At 57.4% G+C, this 25,976-nt stretch overlaps 2 protein-coding genes across 2 annotated transcripts; one reads left to right on the top strand and one right to left on the bottom strand.

Moving 5' to 3' along the window:
• The first annotated feature begins 7,415 nt into the window (after positions 1 to 7,415).
• On the top strand, positions 7,416 to 17,314 carry MGAT4B (alpha-1,3-mannosyl-glycoprotein 4-beta-N-acetylglucosaminyltransferase B). The gene is made up of 15 exons (XM_019716978.3): positions 7,416 to 7,880; positions 13,039 to 13,224; positions 13,308 to 13,448; positions 13,528 to 13,661; positions 14,038 to 14,084; positions 14,307 to 14,420; positions 14,619 to 14,694; positions 14,792 to 14,906; positions 15,205 to 15,335; positions 15,484 to 15,591; positions 15,725 to 15,918; positions 16,298 to 16,376; positions 16,463 to 16,550; positions 16,627 to 16,739; positions 16,846 to 17,314. Exons 1-15 carry the CDS (start codon positions 7,784 to 7,786, stop codon positions 16,867 to 16,869), a joined length of 1,647 nt encoding a protein of 548 aa, XP_019572537.1. The 5' UTR covers positions 7,416 to 7,783; the 3' UTR covers positions 16,870 to 17,314.
• Positions 17,315 to 18,351: 1,037 nt separating this feature from the next.
• Positions 18,352 to 21,234, bottom strand: LTC4S (leukotriene C4 synthase). Its single transcript, XM_019716955.3, has 5 exons — positions 21,049 to 21,234; positions 19,180 to 19,279; positions 18,992 to 19,062; positions 18,821 to 18,902; positions 18,352 to 18,602 (listed from the first exon to the last, which is right to left on the bottom strand). The coding sequence occupies exons 1-5, from the start codon at positions 21,104 to 21,106 to the stop codon at positions 18,461 to 18,463; spliced, it is 453 nt and encodes a 150-aa protein (XP_019572514.1). The 5' UTR covers positions 21,107 to 21,234; the 3' UTR covers positions 18,352 to 18,460.
• Between the last annotated feature and the right edge of the window lie 4,742 nt (positions 21,235 to 25,976).

The raw sequence follows: 25,976 nt of genomic DNA, 5'->3' as shown, positions 1-25,976 counted from the left end.
GCCCCCTGCCAAGTGATGCCCCCAAGGTGTGCTAGTTGCCTTTGGGGTTATCAGCTTGGTGGGCGGAGACTACAATCAATGGTGGGGAACGGGAAGAAACCTGAGCTGAGAGTTTCTGGGGACACTGGGTGCAGGGAGGGGTGGCAGGAGGTCCTCTGATACGGTTTATTCCTGTGTGGTGTGCTGTAACCACCTCCTCAGTTTCCCCTTCCTCCTTCCCAAAAATAATCCCATCCCTTGACAATGGTTTTCTGAAGCCTAGATATGGGTGCTGCGCCAGCCAGAGACACAGCCACCCTTGAGATTGAGGATCACAAGGGATCAAAATCCTCCAGACCTAGGCCCAAGAGATCAGTTTGTTTCTACAGGGGGGGACAGGGTCATGGGTGGGGTGGTCTTCAGGCCACAGTGCCCTGGGACCCAGCTGCCACTCCTTTCCACTCCCTCACACCAGAGGGACACACTCCCTGCCTTCAGTTCCTAATATTGCCTACTCATTCCACCTGGTGACTTTCTCCTGGCTCCTCCCCCTGCCTGGAACCCTTTCTCCTGCCTCACATGTCAGTCCCCCATCCTAAATGTCGGTAGGGCTTTCCCTGATCACTCCCTCAGGAAAACCCCCAGAAACTGGACATTACCTCATTTTAGCCCTTCCTGCTTAGCCAAGAGGTGTTGGGGGCTATGTGTGTATATGCGTGTGTGTTGGGGGGAGGGGGTTAAAGAAAAGGGGTTCAAGCCATCTAGGAAATGAAATAAAGCCACTAAGAGACATAGATGGAAAGTTAGGTAATGCCAAGTTGTCAGGGTCATGAGAGCACCAGGGCTTCCTGCACAGCTGCTGGAGGTTGGGAGCAGCCATTCTGGGCTTGGCAACTGGCACTGGACAGGAGAATGGACGCCTGCGCGCTCCTGGGGGCATTGAGGGAGCGGCTGCCCCCTGGGTGATCAACACACGATGTTCACTGGACAGTGGAGATGGCTCTCCCCAATGCTGATGCGGGTAATGGAGGCGGACCGAGGCCTAACGCGGGGCCACGTCTGCAAATACAAATCAGAAGGCCCTGGGCCCATGAGCCACAGAAATACAAAGCCGGATGGGCGGCGCTAGGGACCCAGTCCTGCGCGCCTGGCCTAGAAAAAACGTGCAGCCCGGGCTCAGGCCAGGGGCGGAGGAGGGGTGCTGGTGGAGGCCCGCTTCTCGGCTGCTCGCCTGAAGGGCGGCTCCACCCGACCCTGTCTCCACCTAGCTGAAGCCGCGTCGTTCATCCAGCCCCTTCTCCCCCAGCGCATCCTTGCCGTCCTGGCGCTGTGTCGGGTCCTGGCAGGAGAACCCGCAGGGGCTCCGGTTTCCCGCAGCAAGCGAAAGAGTGCGCCTCGCTCTGCGCGTCGGATCCGCTGTTCGGAACTGGGATGGTCAGGCCGCCCGCCCGCAAGTCCCCTAAGGCTGTTCATTAAGTAAGACACCCCTCACTCCCCGCCCAGGGGGAAGGGAACTCGGACAAGGGTCACAACTGGTATCCGATGGTCCCGCCCCTTCTTTGATCGACACCTACCCCGGGCGGGCACTACTGGGGGCTCCCAAAGCAGAAGGGCGGCCTGACAGCGGAAGGTTCTGGAAGGATAAAAGGAAGCTCACGAGGTGTGAGGGAGGGGGGCTGTAAAGAGACAGCTCGGTGGCCCTGGATGGATCCAGGCGCCTGGGCCCGGCTGACTGGATGACAGCCGCTCAAGGCAGAGGGGGAGGACGAGTCGCGGAAGAAGGGTGCGGCGTGCTCCTATCGGGCTGGGGCGGCAGAGAGGCCGGTGTGGCACTCGCCAGGGAGCGCAGTCCCAGACCCAGCAGTGAGAGGGTTCCCGGCTTTCCGCAGCAGTGCAGGAGCTTGTGGTCACGTGGAGAGGGCGGCTGCCGCGGGTCAGTCTCAGGGCCCTGTCCCTGCTGCCCCCCGCCCCGCATCCTGTCGACAATCTTCTGGAAAAGTTGTCTGGCTTTGAGATTTACGCCTTCCCTTGTCCAAAGTCTCTGCGAACGGCCCCGCACGCCGGAAGCCTGCGCTCCCCTCCTCCCGCTTGGTCTCCCCGCCGGGTCTCGGCTCCGCCATGACCCTGCGCACCCGCGGATGGTGGGCACCCCCCATTGCTCAGCCCGCGTCCCCGCGCCTGATACGTGGGGAGCTCAGGCAGCGTGTTGGGGGGCTTGGGGGTCGTGCGCGTGTTGGACCTCTCTTGTCCCGTATTCTGTAACCCTGAAGCTCTAGGGCAGCGGGTCCTCCTTAGATAAGCGCTCCCTCTCGTGCAGGACAGGCTGAAAAGTTGGCAGGATGGCCGCCCCTGCGACCTGGTTAAAAGCATGTCAGGTGGGAAGTTGGCAGCGACTGCGAAGGGCACAGCCCTTCCTGGGCTATAGGTACCCACCCCACCACCCTCAGGTTCTGTTGTTCGCCTAGACAAGAGTTCTGCTGAGGGAAGGGGGGTAAGGCCCCCTCGCTCCTGCTCCCAGATTTTACATGCGTTCCTCATTCCCATTGCGCTGCTCAATTTCCATCCCTTTTCTGGATGGAAATTTTCCTTTGGGGATTCATTGCTCCCCTTCCATTGTGTGTGTGTGTGGGGGGGGCGGGTTAGGCACCTGACTCAGGTTTGGCCAACCAGAACACTGTAGCCCCTGGGTCAGGGATGGACATGTAACCCAAGTTGGCGGAGGAAATGCCCACTGAGGCCACGTGGAGCACGGGTCAGCCTGTGAGCTCTGGCCCACACTGAGCAGGAGATCAAGGCCTGATCTCAGCATCTGAGAGTCTGGGTGCCCGCAGGCCTGATGCTGGATCATGAGATGGCTTAAACCAGTTGATTTTGGTCTTGGTCAGTTGTATCCAAGAGTACTGAACCACTACTTCCGCAAACCCCATGCCTGCCCCAGCCTTCCCTATGGTAGTGATGGGCACCACAGTGCAGGCCAAAAACTTGGGGGTCAGTTGTGACCTTGTTGATGGTATATCCCAATAATAACAGTAATGACATTCACGTAGTGCTTCTCGTATGCCAGGAAGCATTCTGAGTATTTCATATATATTAACTCACCCGCTCCCTTGAGGCGAGACTATGTGATTAGTTCTGGCCAAGGACCTAAGACAGAAGAGCCATGTATCACTTAGAGGCCAGAGCATTTATTTCTTTGCCGACACAAGCTTCTAGAGCTCTGCTCCCCTTTGCCAGGGAAACCTTTGATGTTCAAGTGGTTATTCCTGTAGCCTGGGCGGGAATTATGATGAGCAGAGGCCCCAGGGTACCTTGATAGATATACAGCTTCAAGAAATGTACTTTCATAAAATCATAGAAATGTGGAATTATTACAGCAACATAATCAAGCCTATCCTAATAATTATTCCCCATTTTACTCCCCAGGGGAAATGGACACAGAAAGGATTAAGTAATTTGCCCAAGGTCACACAGTGGTGGAGTCGGAATTATGAACCCAGGCAGGCGGCCTCTCTAGTCCACGCTCTTGACCTTAATGATATATAGTCTCCTAAAGATTGTCCTAACCCACCTATTTGTTTTCATATCTAATCCCCCACCCTGCATTCCAGACCAACCGTCTCTCTCCTAGATTCCTATGTGGAGGCAGACAAAGTTTCCCTCTACCCTCTTAGGTTCAGTAGTTGGGATTTGTGAATTAAATTGACAAAAGACAGATTAGCAAGAACAAAGACAGATTTTTATTCTAGTATAGGTAGGTAGAATTTGGGGGCTTACATACCAACTTCATAGGGGAAGCAGAGGGGGAGAAAGGTACTTACACAGAAAACAATTGACTGTTAGGAAAGATAAATGGGCCCTTAGGAGAATACATGGCAGGTGTGATTGGTAGTTTTGTGACAATGTCTGGTATTATTATGTGATAAGACTCAATCTTTCCCTGGTTGTTCGTGGGGAGGGGATTTAGGACAACAGAGTTGTGTTGTGGGGCTCTGCTTTTAGGCAGACACGGAACTTCCGAAAAAAAAGCCTTTCTCAAATGCCTTTAGCTCAAAATCATTTTCATGCCATAGTGGTGTATTCTGGACTCCTTCCCCTACAACAGCCCCTGGCTGGCCTCCCTGCTTCCTCTCTTTACCCCGTCCCTGCTCCATGCCTGCCCAAGTGATCATTTCAAAATGCAAATCTCTGTGGATCCCAGGGCAGCCCCCATGCCTCTCCCTGCTTTGGACACTCTCCCAGAGCTCCGAGGGTAGAAACCCAACTCCCTGGCAAGATGTGCAAGGTGCCAGTGCTTTGCCTATTCTGTGTGCCCCTGGCACCGTCTCTCCCTGAGCTCTACCAGGCTGTCCTGGCATTTGCAGATGCTGAACCTGGCCACCTTGCTGAGGCTGCCCCTCCACTCCCCTGAGGTCAAACTGCTAACCTCATTTTTCCCACGAGGCCCTCTGTCCTTCAGGCACAGTAATCCCCCCAGGATAAGCTTTCTGTGTTGATGGTGACTCAAGCATGTCTGGCACATGGTGGACAGTCAGAACATCTGTTAGGAATGAACATGGGAATGAGGCCTCCAAGGAAAGAAGGGCCAGCAGACGGATTAGGACAGGACTTCAAACTCTCACTGTGCCAGAGACACCCTCAGCATCTGGAGAGGACAGTGGACCCCTGCTTATAACCATGTTCTGAAATGCATAAAATAAAGTACATTGTATTACAAAAGGACTACTAATATTGAATAAAGTGAAGTTCCAAAATATAAAAACACACACAAATATGTGATATAGAAGTACTTGTGATTCTTTGTTAACTCATTAAAGTATAAGACATAGAGGCAGAACTAACAAGTACCAGAAATACAGGTGGTAGTGTGTTTGTAACTGCTGTTTTGAGGTGTCTGCAGCACCAGCAGTGAGGATGAAAACCCTGTGATTTCTGGGTGACAGCCTCATGTACTGTGAATTCTGCTGGGCTTTGCTGTCTCCATTCAGAACTCACGGAAATACCAAGTTTCAGTTGGAGGTTAGTGAAAATAAAGATGGATTTCCCCTATTCCCCCCATCTCAGCTCCTGGACCTCCCCAACTCTAGATCCCTGGACCACAGGTTAAGAAGCCCCATGAAGAAGGATGGAAGGACCGACCACCTCCAAGGGCTGTCCTAGAAAGTCTCCAGAAGGCAGTGTGAGCTACAAAAGGGCATTTTCACTGTGGGAAACAAGAACAAAGGAGGAAGGCCCACAGCCTGGGCTCTGGTTAGAAAGCAGGACTTTCCTTGCCCATTTGGCAACACTCTCCCTCCTGGGTGGGGGCCAGCATCACTCTCCCCAGCACAAGAAGCTGAACCCTTGGATTCGGGGCTGCCCCACCCTAGGCAGCAGGGTGATAGGCAGACCTCACCTGCCTAGAAGTACCCAGAGGGAGTTGGGTTGCAGGGAGGCCCCGAGGAATTCATTACTGTGAGGGCACAGAGAGCAGCGGAAAACTGGCCAGGAGCCAGGCAACTGCTGCCCTGTTTCCAAGGATGAAGTTGTGTATGCAGGGAGGGGACTACTGGGAGGGACAGGCTAAAGCACAGGGACAGCAGGGCCCAATGAATGCATGCAATGGGCCTTCTCTCACTGTGACATCACTTCTGCAGGTCTGGGGGACATGCCTCCTCAGGCTTCTGCTTTTGACCACACCCTCTCCAGCCCCCTTGCAGTGGTAGAACTCACCCAGCTTTCCTTCGGGCTGTCGCTTCTCACCCTCAGTGTACAATCCTGGCAGGTCAGATCTCATGCGGGCCCATCCTCAGCCAAGTAGTAGGTGTGTGCCCCTAAGTGGTTGTGTGGCACAGAGGACTCCCTCCTGGGATTCTGATGAGGCAGTAGGGATCTGGAAAGATTGCCCTCAATCCCCACTGCCTTGGACCCCTGCAGCACCCTCCAGCCTACTCACCCTAGCCCCTCCCCCACTCTCATTCACTCCAGACCTCACACTTCCCAAAGTCAGTCACCACCGTTCTCCCCCACCCTAGCCCTGGACAGTCCCATTTCTGACAGAGGCAGCGCACTTTCCATGTGTCAGGGCAGAATTTCATCCCACTCCTGCCCCAAAGCCAGAGTGGGGAGGGGGAGGAGACTCAGGGGAGCTTCCTAAACTTTAGTCTCTAACAGGCCTTCTACTTAATTTTTACTGGTTTAATAATTATCCTTAAGTCAACTCATTTTTAAACTTAAATACACATTTAGAAAAAAAAATCACACCCTTTGTATTACAGCCCAAATGAAAACCCGTTATCCCATGCCACAAATGGAAGATGCCTGAGAAAACAAAGGAACACAAAACAAGGCAGCTTCCTCCGGGAGGCTCAGTTCATAAAGTTCATTAGCAAGTTCAGAACAGTGCCTGCTGTGTCAGCACTGGAATCAGGCTTGCAGGAATACTGAGGCCAGTCATTTCATCAGACCCCAGGATCAAGTCCCGCCTCAGCCACTGGCCCTGTCCCACCTGCTCCTGGCAGAAATATCTCTGCAGAGGCAAATGCCCAGGCCCTGCCATGCTCCCTGGTTCTCACCCTGCCCCAGATGTGGGCCTGGGCTGAAAGAGGAAGACAAATACCCAGCGCGTCCCAGTCTGAACCCATCCCCAAAAGGCCTCTACCACCAAGGCACCAATGGTCTTTGCAGCCAATGCTGGGAACCAGGACTACAAGGAATGGTGCTGAGGCCCCCAGTGTCTGACCAGAGCCTGTGTTGGACGAATCCCTTTATGGTCCGTCCGCTTCATGGTTCCACAGATGCCTGGGGAAAGCCTGCAATTGGTACAAGAATGAAGGTGTAAGCATCTTGCAGTGACGAGAGAGGCAGCGATGGACCTTTGGGCCCTGACCCACATCATCCCACGGTTGTGCCCGCCTCCTGCCCCACCCGCGCCTGACACCTGGGAGGCCATCACAGCTCTGGGCTGATCACTGTGCCCTACACCCACACATATCGGCTCCTCTACTGATGAAAATGGCCCACTGTCCCTATTTTACGAAGCAGGAGCACCTTAGGTCCCTAGCACGCCTTTATCCGGCCACTACAGAAAGTCCTGAAAGGGGAAGTGGCCGTGGGCGCCGGTGCAGGCAGGGCTACTCCACCGAATCCCCTGGCTGGAGGCAGAACCAGCTCCATTCATACCTTCCCCCTTCCACCGACTAGACCCCCTCAGACCTGGGGGAAGGGCCGAGAATGAGGTCTAGATCTGGGGGGTCATAATGCAGATGTCACTCACTGAAAAGGGATTGGAGGAAAAAAAAAGAAAGAAAAGGGATTGGGGGACCAGGGCGCGCCGCCTGTACCGCAGCCGACCCGCACTCGCGAAGGTCCCCGCCTCGACCTACCTGAAGCCGTACCCAGGGCGGCCCGCAGCCCCGGACGCGCGAGCCCACGCGGGGGCCGCTCTCCCAAGGCGGGAGCTGGTCCCCGCCCCGCCTCCTCGTGGTGCTGGCTGCAACCGCGGGTGCTGCGGCCCCTTTAAATCCCGGCCGCCCCGCCCCGCCCCGCGCCGCCGACTCCGCGGTGGCCCCGGATCCAGGCCGGGCCGCGGCTCTCGCCGCCCAGCCCAGTCCGGCCTGGCCCAGCCGCGGAGCGAGGCCCCGTGCCCGCGACCCGCGCCCAGAGCCCCGGAGGAGCCGACCCCAACCCTGCCCGGCCCCGGGCCCCGCCCCTCCCTGCCCCGGGGCCGGGGCCCCCGTCGCCCCCCCCACCTGGCCCCGCGCCCCGGCCCGGGCCTCCCGGGCCATGCGGCCTCGGCCCCGCCGGCGCCCGCCGCGCACCCGAGGAGATGAGGCTCCGCAATGGCACCTTCCTGACGCTGCTGCTCCTCTGCCTGTGCGCCTTCCTCTCTCTCTCCTGGTACGCGGCGCTCGGCGGCCAAAAAGGTGAGCCCTCCCCGCCGGGCCCGCGCCCCGCAGCCCGTCCCGCACCTGGGAGCATCTGGGGGCTCGCGGCCGAGCGGATCCGGGTCCGGGCAGTGGCCGCGGGAGGCGGCCGGAAGCCGACGCGGGCGCCCCTTCCACGCCCGCTGGCGCGGGAGGACGCCCCTCCCATCCTCGCCCCCATTTGTTTGTTGCCGGAATAACGAAATTCTCTTCTGCCGGGGTTGGGCCACTTGGCCCTGCAGTCGCCAGGTTCCCCATGCGGCTCTGGGACCCGCCTTCGTGAGTACAGTTACGCACATGCTGGGGGTGGTCGCTTCCACAGGCCAGCTGGGGCTTGGAGTTCTCAGAGAGGGACAGAGATACAAGGTCACGGAGGTGGTTGTGCCAGGTGCTTCCCAAGGCATCAGCTCCATGCACCTGGGCTAGAACAGGTACTGTGTTCCTGAGAGAGGTGTGAGGGGGCAGCCAGACATCCAGGCAGTGCCCTCCCCCTCACACCACCCGTCACACCAAGCCACTGTGGGTGCTGCTCCCTGGGGCCTCCGCAGCCCTCCTCCATGACATCTGGCCCCAGGACAGCTGCACAGGGCCCTGGGTACTGGGGCCACCTTCCTGTGGCTGCTGTAGGAGTGCATGGAGGTCTCAGAGCAGCCAGCGCAACCCCAACTGTCCATTAACTCACTTTGTGTGGTCTCACTGGGGCATCACTACCACCTGAAGTTTGGTCAACCTGGCCAGCCCACCACCATGGCCCTCTGAGTCTTGCCAGCACACTTGGGGATGGGGGTTAGGGGAGGCAGGTCCCCTCACCCCATGGCTGGAGTTGCTTGGTGTTGTTTGGGGTGGCTGGGGTTGAGGAGGCCCTTGCAGGCCCTTGTCCACCCAGAGGGCAGCACAAGAGGCACCGGGAAAAGTGGCTTCCTTCCTCCTCCTGGACTTCCTACAGAAAGAGTAAGCAGGGTCTGGCTGAGGCCCTCCCACCTCCTGCTTCCGTTTCCCTACACCACACTACATGAGGCTGGGGAAGGAGCTAGAGCCTACCTGACCCTCCAAGCCCCAGCAACCCCCCACCTGGCTCCTGCCTGCTCAGCCCAGCCTACTGCAGTCCTCCTGTTTAGATGGAGGTCAGGGGCCCTGAGGGAATCCCCTAGGGCTTGGTGCCAGGAGGGCATGGCTGTGGCAGAGCCTCTGTAGGTGGGGTGTGTCACCCTGGGAATGGTGTTTTGGACCCCTGAGAGAGTGACCACATAAGCAGACTGGCATGGAGGCCCAGGTAGGGCCGTATCTGATGGGCTGGGGCCCATGTGTCCGCTTGTGGGAGGGATGAGCCCCTGTACCCTGTCGTTGGCCAAGCCGCACTTCCTGTGTGACTCCTGCAGCAGCCACAGGCCCTCAGTCTGATGTCAAGAGCTGCAGCACAAGCCCCACCAGGACACCTTCTCTGGAGGCCTGGCTAGCCACAGGGAGCCAGTGTCCCTGTGTGTGTTTGTGTGTGTGTGGAGAGGGATTCCAGTGGCCTAATTTAGGGCCGACTTTCCCTGAGGGGAAGCTTCAAGGAGGCTGGTATCCAAGGGCCTGGGAGCAGGAGAGTACCCCCAGCCAAAGATTCGTGGGGCTCAGATGCAGGGGTCCTCATCTCTGAGGCACAGAAGCCCAGGAGCCTGTGAGGTGTGGTCAGGGTGTGACCTGGGCCTTTCTTATCGAGGGCTGTCACTCTTTCGGGGGTCTCAGTAGGGCCAGGTCTTTGAAGGCCTCAAGAGAAGCCTGAATCTGGGCTAATATGACCCCTTCTCATTCTTACATGTAGACAACCGTATTAAGCCGGTGGGAAAGCCAGACTAAGCCAGGCTGAGGCCAGACTGGACCCTGGCTTCCAGTTTGCAGCGAGTGGGGAGCTCAGGATAGGATTGGCCCAGGCACTGATACTTAGGGGAAAGGTAGAGGAACCCAGATCTGCAGGAAGGGAGAAGGTGGGCAGTGGGCCAGAAAGGAAGGAGGCAGCAGGAGCAGGTGGCATCCTGGAAGCCCAGGACCAGAAAGGACATGTAGGCCTTGGCAAGACGGGCCCTGGATATGGGTTTCACATCCAGTCTTGACCACTTTTGTGCAACAGCTCTGCTAGCGCTCAGACTGTAGCCCTCAGCCAAGTGTCTGCTGAAGGCCCGTCCCCAGGGAGGACAGCTGACCCTCCTGGGGGCTGGCTTCAGCCACACGGCCCTCCCCAGTGCCCCAACAACCTGGACTTCAGCTATGATGAACACCCCTCTTGACCACTGGGAGGGTAGGTACAAGTCCTGGAGGGAAAGAGAACACCTGCCCCCTCTCCATGCCCCGCCCCACCTCCCTGTTAACAGCAGACCTGCCCTGAGCCTGGCTCTAGCCTGTTCTCTTGAGCCAGTTTTCCCTTCCCTAGGTACAGGGCATGAGGTCTATTTCTTCAAGAAGAGACCTGGGAAAGACTGTGGTCCATGGGCCTCAGGTGTCCGGATTACTCTGCCTTCAGGTGGGGGGAAGAGTAGGAAAGCTACCAGTAGTGTGGCTGCAGCTGCCGTCCTTCCTTGGGGCCAGCTGCGCCCAGGGGCAGGCCCCTCACCCCACTTCCCTGGGGTAAAAAGCTATGGATTGAAGGACAAGCCAGGTTTCCTCAGCCCCAGCTCCCAGGAACTTCTGCCCTGTCCCCCAGAGGCCAGGGGCTCCCAGGCCTTTGTCCATCACTTGAGCTGCCTTCCCAGCCTACTCACTACTTCAGTCCAACCGCCCAGCCCATGCAGCTTGGGTGCCAGGAGGGCCTTGCAGAGCTCTGGCCTAAGGTTCAGCATATGGGGAGGCAGTCAAGAGCTTGAGGTTCTGGCTTTGACAGGCAAGAACAGAGTGGACCCATGAACGAGAAGCCAGGGATGAGGGTCAAGCTGGGGACCATGCAGGTGGCAGGCAGGGCAGGAGCAGGGGCCTGCTGCCGAGGGACCGTCTGCAGTGTTCAGGGACGTGACAGAAGGGTCAGTGTGGGCAGGAGCCAGGCCCAGGAACCCCTGGGGCCCATCATCTCTTAGTATACAGGAAGCTCAGGACCTAGGTGGAGGGAGGTCGCTGGGAAGGACAGCCAGGGGAGGGAGCAGGCTGTGCCCAGGCCTTGGTGGTCAGAGTGATTCAGGGCAGCAATACCTAGCCCTGCCCACGTGGCCTGTCCACCTGGGCAGGCTAGCCTACTTAGAGATCAGAGGAGGTGTAGGGCGACAATGGGCAGTAGTCAGAGGGGGGATGAGGCCTTCTCAGCCTCCCCCTACTTCACAGAGGGCCCCACTGCAGGGGGCTGCCTTGGGCAGGACTCAGTGGTTCCACTGCACTGGGGTGGGCAGCAGGGAGCAATAGGTAGGTGGGTAGGGACTCAGGCAGGAAGGAGGCCACCTGCCATGTCCAGGTGTCCAGGTGGCTCTGAATTACCCCCTGCTGGGCCTCAGCATCTCCAGCCCCCACACCGACCCCCTGAGGGCTGGCCCTGAACTTTGTGTGTTGGCCACTCCCATTCAAGAGGTCGGGTTTCCAGGGTAACCTGGCCTTGCAACCCAGCTGCAGTGCTGGCAGATCCAGTAACCTGATTCTCCCCTCCTTGCCCCACCCCCCAGGGCTGTCCCCCAGCTCTGAAGCTTAGAGTAGTGGCCTTTACCTTTAGCCCCAGGTAGGCTGGGTGTGGTGAAGGAGATTGGGCAAATTGGGTGTGGAGTGCTGCAGAATGGGGTATGTCCTGAGGTGAGCAAACTTTGCCTTGGCTGTGACTTCTGGTACCCACAGCTGTGGGGAGTAACACCATCCCAGGGCGTTCTGGGGGCTGTGACCCCACCAGGGATCAAGGAGCAGAAGAGCTGTCTGGGATGAGAAAGGAGTTCTGGAAGCTTCCTGGACTTGGAGACCAGGACTTGAAGGCTACATGGATGTTCATTTGGCCCAGAGGAGGAAAGGGGTCCGGGCAGAAGAGACCATAGCATGAGTGATGACGTGGCCATTAGGCAGAGACAAGGAGCCGTGTGTGACAGCAAATGAAGAGGGCAGAAGTGAGACCAGAAAGGCCTGGAGTGCACAGCCTACCAGGACCTGCTGTAGCAGCCACAGGCAGAGATGCCACTTGTCTCATTCTTGTCCACTGGCCCTGTCCAACCAGTGGCACCAGATATGGGCACCCCAGGGACCCCTGTCAGCTGTTAGGCAGCACCACCTCTGTGCTGCTCCTGGCCCCTGCACCCCAGTGTCCACAGCTGGGGCCCAGCTGGAGGTGGTGACAGGTCTCCAGAGAAGCAGGCCTCAAGATATTCGGGGCTGGTCCCCCAGGGCCACTGCCTCACTGAGTGACCCTGGACTAGTTTCTCAACATCATTTGCTCATTTGAGCACTGGGGCTGTAGCTGTAGCAGCCTCCCCTGCAGCTGGTGTGATGCTGAGGAAACCCAGAGGTGGTGCCTAGTGCAGGTTGCAACCAGTGACCACCATGAGGACAGTGATGGATGCGCGTCAGGGGCACACTGTCACTGACCCTGTGTGCAGGCTCAGTCCTACTCGGAGGATGGAAGGAGAGTCCCGGGAGGTTGTCCATCCCCAGAGCTGCCTTGAGGATGGGGCTGCCTGTGATCTCCTTTGTGAAGGAGGGTGGGAGTGCAGAAGTGGAGAGGAGGGAGCGGGGAATGCCGGGCACTGAGAAACTCCTCGAGGAAGGGCTGGGTCCTCGTGCCGTGGATGGGACCTTGGGTGTCCTATGCCTGGAAGGAGCAGATGATGCAAGAAGCCAGAGGGGGTTCTGGGAGTCACTGGATGGAGAGGATTCAGCCTCAGACTATTGCAGCCCCTGCTTAGGATTGTCCCTCCTGGGGCTAGAAGTGGTCCTGCAGCCCTCCCACTTCAGATGCCTCCTCAAAGGAGAAAATAATGGGGTAGGAAGAGAGTACTAGAGAGGGCTAATCCCCCAGTGGAGGCTGTCTCCCCCATATGTGTCATTGTAACTTCAAAGTGACCTTTATGTAAACCCAGAGAGCTCCTAAGTGGCAGGCAGGGGCACAGATGTAGATGGGCTGTCGCACAGATTGGCATGCACACCTATGCGCTGACACCCTCAAAGGGCTGTAAGTCAGCTCTAGGCCGCCTCCTGGTGACAGCGTGTGGACCACCCACAGGCGATGTGGTGGATGTGTACCAGCGGGAGTTCCTGGCGCTGCGTGACCGGTTGCACGCAGCTGAGCAGGAGAGCCTCAAGCGCTCCAAGGAGCTCAACCTGGTGCTGGACGAGATCAAGAGGGCCGTGTCGGAGAGGCAGGCGCTGCGAGACCGAGACGGCAATCGTACTTGGGGCCGCCTAACGGGTGAGCAACGGAGTGGGGCTGCAGGGCAGGAGGGGCTGGTAGCAGGCCGCGCCGTCTGACTTGCCCTTTCCCGACTCACCCAGAGGACCCACGACTAAAGCCGTGGAACGTCTCACACAAGCACGTGCTGCACCTGCCCACCGTCTTCCACCACCTGCCGCACCTGCTGGCCAAGGAAAGCAGCCTTCAGCCGGCCGTGCGCTTGGGCCAGGGCCGCACTGGAGGTAGGGGCGGGCGGGAAGGGGCGGGGCGGGGGCGGTCCGCTGTGGTGCCCGATCGACCTCCCACCCCCACCCCCTGCAGTGTCGGTAGTGATGGGTATCCCCAGCGTGCGGCGAGAGGTGCACTCCTACCTGACCGACACGCTGCACTCGCTCATCTCGGAGCTGAGCCCGCAGGAGAAGGAGGACTCGGTCATCGTGGTGCTGATCGCGGAGGCGAGTGAGCTAGGGCGCGGGGTCCGGGGCGCGGGGCACATTCAGAGGACATTTGGCACCAAATAAGAAGGAGAAATGAAAAGAGAGCAACATTCCAGAGGGAAAAGCTATCAGAAGTTCAGTCATTCACAAATTTATCAAGATAAAAAGTTAAAAGGAAAAAACATTTTAGCACTCCTTCATGGAGATGCCAATTACCTAGTGTACCCTACTCCATGGCCCAAGAGACCCTGAAGGGCTTTTTCTGAGGCACCTGTGGCCCTCAGGATGGATGGCTCACTCTCTCCATGTGTGGGGTTATCTGAAGCCTTAGCCCCTTCTTTCAGGCCATTCGGGGTGGCAACCGGCTTAGGGAGGGCACTTGGTCTCCCCACAGACTGACCCACAGTACACCTCGGTGGTGACGGAGAACATCAAGGCCTTGTGAGTACTGGCAGCCGGACACAGCTGGTGGAAGGAGGACCCTTTGCAGGGGGTGGGGCAGGCAGGTGCCTGCCTCCCCCACAAGATAGTGCCCTGTCTGGGGGAGGGTGCTTCCCCTATTGGCTGAAAGACCATGGGTGTGCAGAGGTGGCCCAACCCCTCCTGAGCCCCACTGACTGAGTAGGCTGCCTGTGGTATGGACTGGGCCTTCCTGTCCCCCAGGTTCCCCACAGAGATCCATTCCGGCCTCCTGGAAGTCATCTCCCCTTCCCCCCACTTCTACCCTGACTTTTCCCGCCTCCGAGAATCCTTTGGGGACCCCAAGGAGAGAGTCAGGTACTAGCACTGCCTCCTTCCCGTACCCCCAGCAACCTTCCCACCTGTGCAGAGAGCCCAGTCTGTTGGCTGCAGTGCCTCCATTTCTCCATTGGAGGACCCCTGCATGGGGGGAGGGTTCTGTCTCCAGTACAGCTGTGGCAGCCACACTGGAGGCGGACAGGTCTGAGCTCCTGAGGCCCTGCCCCTGGCCCACAGGTGGAGGACCAAACAGAACCTCGATTACTGCTTCCTCATGATGTACGCGCAGTCCAAAGGCATCTACTATGTGCAGGTCAGCACTGACACCCTGCTCTGCCCCGCCCCCACCCCGGCTGGGCCTGGGGGTGCCCATTCTGAGTCCCGGCCCCCACCTGCCCCCCACTATGCAGCTGGAGGACGACATAGTGGCCAAGCCCAACTACCTGAGCACCATGAAGAACTTCGCACTGCAGCAACCCTCAGAGGACTGGATGATCCTGGAGTTCTCCCAGCTGGGTTTCATTGGTGTGCCCCTGCCCCCATCCCATGGATCCGAACAGAGCCCCTCAGCCCCACAGCCATCAGCCCCCATCCCGCAGCAGCATGCTGGGAGCCTTTCCTGGAGGGGCCACTGCAGTCCCACCTGAACTGTTCCCACCCACCCTCTGCGACCATCACTTCTGCCCCCTAGTGCCTTCACCTGCCTGCAGCCTGCCACAGGGTTTGCTGTGGGCCTCCCCAGTGGCTCCCACAGGGAGTAAAAGGAAGTTGGGCAGAGCAAAGGTGCCCACTCAGCACCCCTTTCCCCTCACTCCTTCCCCAGGGAAAATGTTCAAGTCGCTGGACCTGAGCCTGATTGTGGAGTTCATCCTCATGTTCTACCGGGACAAGCCCATCGACTGGCTTCTGGACCATATTCTGTGGGTGAAGGTCTGCAACCCTGAGAAGGACGCGGTGAGCAGGGGCTGCCCAGAGGCGGGTAGGGTGGTGGTGCACGCCACCCCCAGCATGCCTGTGTCCACGGCCGTCTGGCTGTGGGAGGCCCTGTCCTCAGATGCAGGGTTGCACTGAGCCCCACGGTGCTGCCCCCTCCACTCTGCAGAAGCACTGTGACCGGCAGAAGGCCAACCTTCGGATCCGCTTCAAGCCGTCCCTCTTCCAGCATGTGGGCACTCACTCCTCCCTGGCGGGCAAGATTCAGAAGCTGAAGGTGGGCTGTGCCCCATGTGAACCTGGCTGAGTCCAGGCAGAGCCCGGGCTGGGACGAGGGGTGGGGGTGAGGGGGTGGCAGGGCAAGTCCACTGTAGTAGTGCTCCAGCACCGCTGTCCTTCCGGGGCTGCAGGACAAGGACTTTGGGAAGCAGGCGCTGCGGAAGGAGCATGTGAACCCGCCAGCCGAAGTGAGCACAAGCCTCAAGACATACCAGCACTTCACCCTGGAGAAGGCCTACCTGCGGGAGGATTTCTTCTGGGCCTTCACGCCTGCTGCGGGGGACTTCATCCGCTTCCGCTTCTTCCAGCCCCTGCGTCTTGAGCGGTCAGTGCCAGCACCCACATGTCCACCTTGGGGAGGGGTGGGATGGCTACCAGGGCACAGGTCTTGCCACAAATTTTTGTGACCCCCATCAAATTAGTCAACCTCACCATGTCTTAGTTTCCTTATCTGAAGAGTGGGGCTCATAACAGTAGCTACCTTGTAAAGACTATGTCAGGCAGTGCCCAGAGGAATGCAGTGACATTGCCTATCACCATTGTCCCTATGAGAAGTCCCTGGTGACCTGGCACAGCCCACCAGCTGCCCCTGGTGGTGGCCAGCCTGGCCCAGCACCTGGGGCTGAGGCCCAGTACTTTGGCTGCTGGGCCATGCTTGGGTAGTGCCCCACCCTGCAGCCACTCACAGGCTTGCCTGGCCGCAGTTTCTTCTTCCGCAGCGGGAACATTGAGCATCCAGAGGACAAGCTCTTCAACACTTCTGTGGAGGTGCTGCCCTTTGATGTGAGTGTGGCAGGGTGTGGGTGCACACAGAGACCGGCCCTTCCCACAGCCCCTCGCTTCATTCAACCCCTTGATTTTGCCCCCAGAACCCTCAGTCAGACAAGGAGGCCCTGCAGGAGGGTCGCTCAGCCAGCCTCCGGTACCCACGAAGCCCTGATGGCTACCTCCAGATAGGTGAGTAGGGTCAGGCGGGGAGAGGCTGGACTGAGCAGGGGACTTGGGGCAAGCTCTCAGCAATGCCCTCCCCCAGGCTCCTTCTACAAGGGTGTGGCAGAGGGCGAGGTGGACCCTGCCTTTGGCCCCCTGGAAGCACTGCGCCTCTCCATCCAGACAGACTCGCCGGTGTGGGTCATTCTGAGCGAGGTGAGACAGGACAGGACAGGGCAGGGCGCAGGGAACAGCAGCTATTCCCAGTAGCTAGATGGGGCCAGCTCTGCAGGCCCTGCTAACCCTGAGCCGACTCTTCCAGATCTTCCTGAAAAAGGCCGACTAAGGGAGGGCTTCTGAGGACTGGCCCTGAAGCCCAGGAGGCCTGGGATGTCTTCACTACAGCCCTGGGAGGGTCAGGCGCAACCGACCCAACCTGAAGCGTTGTCCCTGGCACTGCTCAGTGGCCTGGGGTTGCCGCTGGCCCGGAGGCCCCAGGAGCTGGTGCTGCCCGCCCACTGGGCCGAAGGAGGAGGCAGCGGTCCCCACACTGTGCCTGAGGCTGGCCTGTGCCGCCCAGAACCGTTCGCAGCCGGCAGGCTTGAGCCAGGCCGTTTTAGAAGAGCTTTTTCCTGGGCGCCCACTGTCTCCGGCGCGAACACTGGAATGCATATACTACTTTATGTGCTGTGTTTTTTATTCTTGGATACATTTGATTTTTTCACCTAAGTCCACATATACTTCTATAAGAGCGTGACTTGTAATAAAGGGTTAATGAAATGTGTGCCTCACACTGTGCTCTGAGCTTCAGCTGGTGGGGGAAGGCCAGGCGCCAGGTGATGCCACCCCAAACCCAGCTGCCACCTCTGGGCAAAGCCACGGAGCCAGACTCTCCCCACACACAGCTCATGCCCATTTCCCCAGGACCCTCCAGTCTAGGCCTGGGCCACCTTGAAGGGTCTGCATACTCGACGTTGGAGCCGGCTTGGAATCTGGGTGTGGGCTTCCAAAGCCATCCAGCTCCACGAGGTCCACCCCAACCAAGCGCACCCCCAGCTCTCATCACCCCGAACTACTAGCGGCAGAGTCTCCCAAATCGAACCCATTCTCACCTCATTCCGCCTCCTTCGAGGGTCTCAACCCTGCCCTCTACGGTCCCCAAGGCCCCATTCATCCCCCGCTCTGACACATTTTAGGGTCTCCTGCCCATCTCAGGGCCTTTGCCCACACTGTTGCACTGCTTGCAAAGTTCCTCTGCCAACTCGGCTAAGTCACCTGTTGAGGGATATTCTGCCCAGACGGCAGGCCCTCCCGGGGTCTGGCCCTCCAAGGCACCCGGACGTTTTTTTTGAGAGCGCCTATCACGACGACACTGACCGTTTTTGTCGTCCCCAAGGCTCCACGGCAGGGTGTCCTGAACATCTACACTGTTCTAGACGGCAGAGAACGAGTGCTGACAAGAACGGGTCCCTGGTGTAGGGTTATGAAGGCCAGGGGACATGTAATAGAGTGGCTGAGGGGCAGGCTTCAGAGGAGGGAGGCAGACAAGGAGGGTGCGGGCAGCAGGGAGGAGCCGTGGGGTGGGGGGAGGGTGAACCTGGGCGGGATAGGGCGCCCGCGGGCCAGCCGTGTTGCTCCAGGAGCTGAGAGCGGGGCGGAAGAGGAAAAAATCGAGCCCCTGTCCAGTGGGAGGCCCCTTTCCTTCCACGGCCCGGCCCCTACCACCCCCGGGAACTCCACCCCACTGCTGTGGCCGGGGGCTGAGTCCCTTCCAGGCTCCACAGCCCGTGCAGCGCGACCCCGTCCAACCCAAAGAGCGTATTTGGCGTCGGGTCATAGGCATTTTTATTAGAGACTGGGACGGTGGGCGAGCACCCTCCTGCGTCCTCCAGGAGTCTCCGGCTCTTCTCCAGCTCCGCCGACCCGGTTCCTCGGTCTCAGGCCCTAGGCAGCAGTGTCCTGAGCCGTCCCAGAAGCGCAGCGCGCAGCGCGGCCGGGAGAAAGTGGGCAAGCAGACCAAGTGCCGCCAGAGCCACCAGCAGCCAGAGCACGCGCGCGCTCGCATACAGCGGGGCCAGCCTGTGGGCGGTGCTCAGCAGTGGTGAAGCCAGGCGGCAGCCGGGTCCCCGGCTCGCGGCCCCCGCCCCTCCCACCAGCCCGGTCAGGACTTCCACCAGGGCCCCGCCCCCCCACAGGACCCACCTCCCACCGGTTGCCGGGTTCTGCCCGCCAGTGTCTCCGGGCCCCTGCAGTCAAGACCCCGCCCACCAGCCTCCTTTCCGCGCCCCAGTTCTCACCTCTGCTGCGCCGAGCACGAGTAGCCCTGAAAGTAGCGGAGGCGCGCGAACAGGTAGAGCAGGCCGCACAGGGCCGCCGCACCTGGGGGAGGGACGAGCGGAGTCAGGTGAGCGCACTGGCTCAGGGACCCCTGGGGTTCCAGTGCGTGCGTCCCTGCCCCGCGTCCAGACCTTCGTGGAAGAAGATGCCGGCCACCCAGAGCGTGGCGAGAAACAGCGGGAAATACTCGCTGCAGTTCACTCTACGGTAGGGGCGGGGCATCACGGTAGGGTCCGTGAGGGAGCGGGCGGGGGACGTCGGACCCTGCTCGCCCCGGGCTCTCTCGCTCCCCGCCTAGCGACCTCCCGCCACGCCTCACTGGGCTCGGTAGACGCGCTCGAACTCAGGCGGGCCGGTGGTAAGCGGCGGGGACACGCGGAAGGTCCTGCGCGCTGAGATCACCTTCAGGGAGAAGTAGGCTGAGGACGAAGGAGACGGGAGTCAGGTCTGGCCGCCGGACTCCAGCCCCTTCTCGCGGGCCCCGCCTCTCATCTGGCCCTCACCTTTTCTCCTCCCATCTCCATGCTTAGTTTTTCACGACCCCCCTTGAAAGCCCTCCCGAGGGGACCTCCCCTCAACGCTCGTCTCTGGGCTCGCCCTCTGTCCATGACGTTCAATGGGCAAGGCAGGGTGCGGGCCTGGGGTGCCCTGTGAGTGTAGGGGGAGGAGGATACCGGTCACAGGGACACCTGCCATGGGCGGGTCACTCAGACTTTCCTTCTGAATCATTTGACTTGCAAAATGCAGGCAAATACCCAGCTCCCTGTCTCTGGACATGGACCTTGGCTTTGGGGTCCTTAGACAGGGAGTGCCACTAGACAGAACCGGCTGCATTCTTCCAGTTGCAGGGCAGCACACACCCTGTTGCTAGCAGCCCATGGTCCCCCACCTACAAGGCCTCCTGACCCTGCCTCAAGCCAGAGTCACTCAAGCCTGGGTCCCTGTGCCTCCAAACTGTGGCATGGCCTCCTGTCTCAGTTTCTATATTCAGACACTATGGACCCTGGCCTAAATCTGACAGATACACTCTCCCCTGCCCCCAGGTGGTTGCAGCTAGTAGTCTTCTAGTCTAACCCCAGGTTCCCAAGGGCTCTGCCACCCTTCATTCCAGCGTGGGTGGGTGCCAGAGTGGGTTTGCCCTAGGGAATCTGAGTGCACAGGGGCCCTTCTCTTAACCCCAGGCCAGGCCCTCACCACACACACAACCCCATGCTGGGTGCCCCCAACTATCTTCCCACAAGTCCTGTGGCCCTGGAACCCTTGGTGCTAGGCCATCTGTGAACATATCACATCCCACGTGCACTATGAATGCTAAGGGTGGCCATGCCAGCACAGTGTAGGATCTGTGGGTACATGAGCAGGGGCTGAGGGCCAAGCTTGCTGGTGTGGCTGGAGATGAAGTCTGCTCAGCCCTCCAGGCCCTTCCCCAAGCTGTACCTTGTCCTAGCCCGTGTATGCTATGGAGTAGTGGTGTCCCAAGCAGTGGGGCTATCTGGCCTGGGAATGTGTCCTCTAGGGCCAGTCTGAGAAGGGCTCCAAGCAGGCACCTTTGGGGCACCAGGGGAGCAAGTTCCAACCATGTCCAGCTCCACATGGTCCCAGCATGATGAGGGTGCCTTTGGAGACAGGGTCAGGGGATAGGGCTTTCCAGAGAGGGGACACCCAGAGAGGGGACAGTTGGAGAGAGCAGGGACTGGCTGGAGCAGGGCTGCACCAGGCCCATGGCTGTCCCACTTCTGTACCCAGTACCAGACTACCCATTCATCCTAGCACACACCCCCAGGTCCCACAACCCAACGCAGATGGATGCCTACCTACTTCCTGAAGCCCCTAGCCTCCTCTGGGGCCACCACCCCAACCCCAAGCCAGGTACCTGACATGCCTACTTCAGTCATCCCTCAGGGGCTTTTTTCTATTTCGCAGCCCCTATCAGCCTTGGTCCCTCTCCAGCATTCACAGTTTGCCCTGCAGACATTCCTCCGGGGCTTGCCCGCTCCCCATCTGGGGAAAGCCTCCAATGGTAGAGTCAGTGGGGTCAGAAGAATTTGAGCACCAGTTTGAGCCAGGGGCCCCACCTCTGCCCCTCACCTGGGCCTGGGCCCTCCAGTACCTCCCCAGGGCTTGGAGGGCAGAAGACAGAGTGCAGGGGTCTGAGGCCCACCCACCTCCTAAACAGTAGCCAGCCCACCTTGCAACAGGACTCCCAGGAGGGTGACGGTGGCCAGAAGAGCTACCTCGTCCTTCATGGTGCCGGTGGGTCTGTCAGGCTGGCTGGTGTGTGAGAGGGCTGGCTGCAGAGCTCTTATCAGCGCAGGCCTGGCTGCTGCTCAGAGAGGGCTGGCCCAGGAGAGGAAGACTGGCAGGCTCTCCCCGCCCCTTCGCTCCTTTGCAGTGTGTGTGTGGGGAGGGGGGGAGTTAGGGGAGGGGCATGACCATGGCCAGAGAGAGCCAGGGAGCCTGGTCAGACTGAGCAGGGGCGGAAACCAGACCAGATGGAGTCTGGGCAGGAGAGAGCAGCTGGCTGGGATAGCCTGGCCACTTCCTCCCAGTCCTTCTAAGTCCTTCTGTGCCTAGCCCTGTGCTGAGAGAACCCAACCTGCCTATCCCGGCGTGCTCCAGCCTCAGATAGGTCCAGCCCTCATGTTATTCCAGTGTCCCAGACCCTGCGTCCTCAACGGGTCCCAGTATGCCGTCCAGACCTCCCCTTGTCCTGGGTCTGGTTTCAGGAAACTAGAGGCTCCTACCCTAGTGCCCACTGCCACCACTGCCCATCTATCCCCAAATCCTACACATTCTCAAAGACAAACCCCAGTGACACCTTCCAAGCCCCAGCCTGCCCCAGTCATATCTCACCTGGGAACAGATCACAGGTTCCTTATGTGTTCCCAGCCCTGACCTGCCACCCACTTATACACACCCACTTATCTGTTTCCCCGCCTCCCAAATGGCTGTTTTATAATATGCAACTCTGACTGCAGGGCCATCCAAGCACCCAGCCCACATGGCACAGCCAAGTGTTTTCTTTGTCCCAGGAAGCCTGATGCCCGCCAGCCCCACTGCTGCCTGGGCTCCATGCACCTGGATCATTCCGAAGGCTGCCTGGCCTGGCAGGGTGGGCCAGCCCACTCAGGACAGCTGAACCTATCCTTTCTGGGGTCTCTGACTCTGGAACAGTCACCTGCCACTTCCGCTTGCCCAGCATTTTTCCCTCCAGTCAGGTCCTGTGGTTTGGGGAGAGTTGTCTCCACCTCCTAAGCCTGTGGGAAGGACAAATGAGCCAAAACACTGTGGAGTCAAAGCTGACTCAAGATGGTGAGGTGCAGTTCTGGAAACTTCCTTAGAGCTTTGGGGAAGAGTGTTCAGAGTGAGGAGGTAGATTGCTGAGGGCCGCTGGTGGCCGTACACTGCCCTGAGAAGGATGGAGCCTATGCAGGGCCACCGTGACAGGAGCGAGGTCACTCATGTCCTGAAACCCTGGGGCCACCTTGCCTGGAACGCTCTCCTGGCTGTTCAGCTTCTCCGTGTTGTAAGATGGCCACTTCTCCTTTTGGCTCACACTGGTTTGAGGTGGGTCAGTGGTGGCGGAGTCTAGACAAGGCCACAAGCAAACACAGGCCATGCCGTGGAGGCGCAAGAACAGAGCAGCTGGGTCTCCGAGTAACTACTGCTGGAGCAGGTCCTAGGCCACTGTGGCAGCCTGGCACCCCTCAGCCTCCGTACCCTCGCCACCCACCTGGCCTCCTTCCTTGCTGCCCCAAACCCAGGTTCCAGCCTGAGGGCTGTATTGTCTTCTGGATTCCCCAAGAACCACTTTTACCCTCATCACCTGGCCAATGCTCAATGGATGCCCTTTAGCCATCCTCACGCTCCCCTCCCCCTGCCTCAAACCAGCTGCTCCACAACTGAGGGCTCTGCAAGTTCCTCAAGGGCAGAGCTGGGTCTCCAATCTGTGCCCTTCTTTGGACCAGGTCTGATGGCAGCAGTAGTAGGAGCTCAGTGACAGAGAATGACTGATAGATCTTCAGAAACAGACTAGAGCACGAGGAGGCAGACACCCGATGCATCAGCCCTCTTCTTCCCTGAAACCTGCCCTGACCACAGCACTTGTTCTGGGTCACCTGAAGGGTGGGACACATGCTGGCAGGAAGGCTGTGCATGGTTGTGCATACATGCAGTGTTTTACACCCATGTGTCTCTCTCAACACTCCAGTGCGCTCGAGTGTACCAGAGCTCATCCATGGCCCGTGTGTGTGTCCCTGAGTCCCTGCATGTGTTCAGGCCCTCCTCTCTGCCAAGCTCTTGTTTCCTCTGAAGCCCAGACATCCGCCCTTCCGAGCTCATCCCCTGCCCTGGCAACAGGAAGCTGAAGCCTAACATCAGCAGCTTCTGAGGAAGTCCCTGGGCATATTTCCAGGCAGGGACTGGGGTCTCAGTCCCTGGAGTCTTCCTCAAACCCCTGGGTCTACAACCCCCTCCCTCTGAGCCTGCCGAGCCTCTGGGGTTCCTTCCTGAGCTGGGCCTGCTTAGGCTCACAGAGGTCCAGCCTGAGGCTCTCAAGGCACCGGCCATGCCCCCACCCCCTGGGCAGCCCTGGAAATGCCAGCATCCCGAAGGAAGTGCAAAAGCCCCCCCCTGAGCCCCTACAGGACGTGCTTCTGTGACTCAGGACCCATGCCCTGGTACTGCAGCCCCTACATGACCCTGAGGAAACTTCTGGAAGCATATCTCACCAAGGATCTCTGGGGAGTGCAAAGTCCAGCAGAAATTACAATTTCAGGATGATAGGCCATCATGAGCAGTGCACAACTCAGACCCTAAGCTTAAAAAACAAAAAAGATTTATTTTGAAATTATTTTAATTACAAAAAGTTGCAAAAATAGTACAGTTCCCATATACCCTTCACCCAGCTTCTTCCTCTAATATTAAAGTCTTATATAACCACAATCCCATTATGTAAATTAAGATACAATACTATCAACCATTTTACAGATCTTATTTAAGTTTCACCAATTGTCCCACTAAAATAGTATAAAGACCTCAAAAACATTATGCTAAGTGTGCCAGACACAAAAGACCACATATCATATGATTCCTTTTATATGAAATGTCCAGAAAAGGCAAAACAATAGAGACAGAAAACAGATCAGTGCTGGCCTGGGGCTGTGAGTGACGGATCTGATTGCAGTGAGGAAAACGTTAGACCTACACTTTGGTGATGTTTGCATGACTCGGTAAATTTACTGAAAATCATTGAATTATACACTTAAAATGGGCAAATTTTACGGTATGTAAACTATACCTCAACAAAGCTGTTTTAAAAAGAGTTTTACAAAGGCTGCTTATATAGATAGCTTCAACCGTTAGCATGTTATATAACAGCATACATGATTAAAACCAGGAGAGTAACTGATCCAAGACTATTAACTAACCTATAGACCTTATCCAAATTTCAGCAATTGTCCCAGGATGTCCTTTTTCTGGTCCAGGAACCAGTTCAGGATCATATGTCCTGCGTCTTCTCCAACCCAGGATGATTGGACGGGTCCTCAGTCTGTCTTTGTCTTCCATGATCTTGACGCTGTGAAGAGCACCAGTGAGTTCTTCTGTAGATGGCCCTCAATTTGGATTGTCTGATGTTTTCCCATGAGTAAATGAGGTTATTCATTTTCGGCAAGAATGCCACAGAAGTGTTATATGGCCTTCTCAGTGTCTCACTTCAGAAGGGACACATCTTTTCACAACCCTAAGCTTTCCACGCAAGGAAATAACTACCGTGATGAAGGCACATCTTGCTCCTGACTTAATCCATCTTGTCCCCTGCCCTTTGGGCACCTGGGCCCCCATGCACCCCCAAGACGTATCAGCACCCTTCCCTAGCAGCCCTTGTCCCTCTCCATTTTCCTTTTTGTGTTTCTATGTCCCCACACTTCCAGGAGTGCCTTGGAGGAGATGATTGTCTTCTGCCTGGTCCCCAGGCCCCACATGTAGTAGGTGCTCAGGTACCTATAAATGAGCAAATGAACAGCTGCCCAGCTAGCCTGGCTGCCCTCCCTCCCCTCTTCCCTGGGAAACCACTGAACTGTGTCCATAGTTTTGCCTTTTCCGGAATGTCATAGTTGGAATCATACAGTGTGCAGCTTTTTCAACTTGGCTTCTTTCACTTAGTACTATGCATTTAAGGTTCCTCTGTGTCTTTTCGTGACTTCATAGATCATTTGTTTTCAGCACTGAATACTATCCCATTATCTGGATGTGCCATAGTTTCCTTATCCATCACCTACTCAAGGGCATCTTGGCTGCTTCCAGGTTTTGGCAATTAGGAATAAAATCCATGTGCAGGTTTTTGCGTAGACGTAAGCTTTCAGTTCCTTTGGGTAAATACCAAGGAGCACAACTGCTGGAGCCTATGGTGAGACTATGTTTAGTTTTATAAGAAACAGCCAAACTGTTTTCCAAAGTGGCTGCACCATTTTGCGTTCCCACCAGCAATGGGTGAGAGTTCCTGTTGCTCCCCATTCTCTCCGGCATTTGGTGGTGTCAGGATTCTGGATTTCAGCCATTCCAGTAGATGCATCGTGCTATCTCAGTGTTTCTTCATTTGCATTTCCCTGCTGACATAGGATGTAGAGCATCTCTTCATACGATCACTTACATTTATATATCTTCTTTGGTGAGATGTGTGTTCATGTTTATTGTCCGTTTTGAAATCAGGTTGTTCATTTTCTTGTTTAATCTTAAGAGTTCATTGTATATTTTGGATAACAGTCCTTTATCAAATGTTTTTCCCAGTCTGTGGTTTTTCTTCTTATTCTCTTGACAGTGTCTTTCACAGAGCAGACATTTTTTTATTTTAATAAAGTTCAGCTTATCAAGTATTTCGTTCATGCATTGTGCCTTTGGTGTTGTATTTAAAGTCATCACTATAACCAAAGCAACTTCTAGGAGTTCTACAGTTTTGCATTTCACATTTATATCTATGATTCATTTTGATTTAATTTTTGTGAAGAATGTAAACAAAGTCTCTGTCTAGATTCATTTTTTTGCATGTGGATGTCCAGTTATTCCAGCACTATTTGTTGAAAAAGACTGTCTTTTCTCCATTGCATGGCTTCTGGT

Source organism: Rhinolophus sinicus, chromosome 5 (genome assembly GCF_057876585.1).
Source record: "Rhinolophus sinicus isolate RSI-liver-muscle chromosome 5, RSI-T2T, whole genome shotgun sequence".
Taxonomy (NCBI): Eukaryota; Metazoa; Chordata; class Mammalia; order Chiroptera; family Rhinolophidae; genus Rhinolophus; species Rhinolophus sinicus.
The sequence above is the reverse complement of the archived record's forward strand: the minus strand, read 5'-3'. Positions and strand labels throughout refer to the sequence as shown.

Excerpts from the sequence above, each read along its gene's own strand:
- MGAT4B (XM_019716978.3), top strand. The coding sequence starts at position 7,784 with ATGAGGCTCCGCAATGGCACCTTCCTGACGCTGCTGCTCCTCTGCCTG. Across the intron at positions 16,377-16,462 it reads TGGAGGTGCTGCCCTTTGAT|AACCCTCAGTCAGACAAGGA; the intron begins GTGAGTGTGGCA and ends TTTTGCCCCCAG. Across the intron at positions 16,740-16,845 it reads TGTGGGTCATTCTGAGCGAG|ATCTTCCTGAAAAAGGCCGA; the intron begins GTGAGACAGGAC and ends CGACTCTTCCAG.
- LTC4S (XM_019716955.3), bottom strand. The coding sequence starts at position 21,106 with ATGAAGGACGAGGTAGCTCTTCTGGCCACCGTCACCCTCCTGGGAGTC. Across the intron at positions 19,063-19,179 it reads GAGCGCGTCTACCGAGCCCA|AGTGAACTGCAGCGAGTATT; the intron begins GTGAGGCGTGGC and ends CCCCTACCGTAG. Across the intron at positions 18,903-18,991 it reads CGGCATCTTCTTCCACGAAG|GTGCGGCGGCCCTGTGCGGC; the intron begins GTCTGGACGCGG and ends TCCCTCCCCCAG.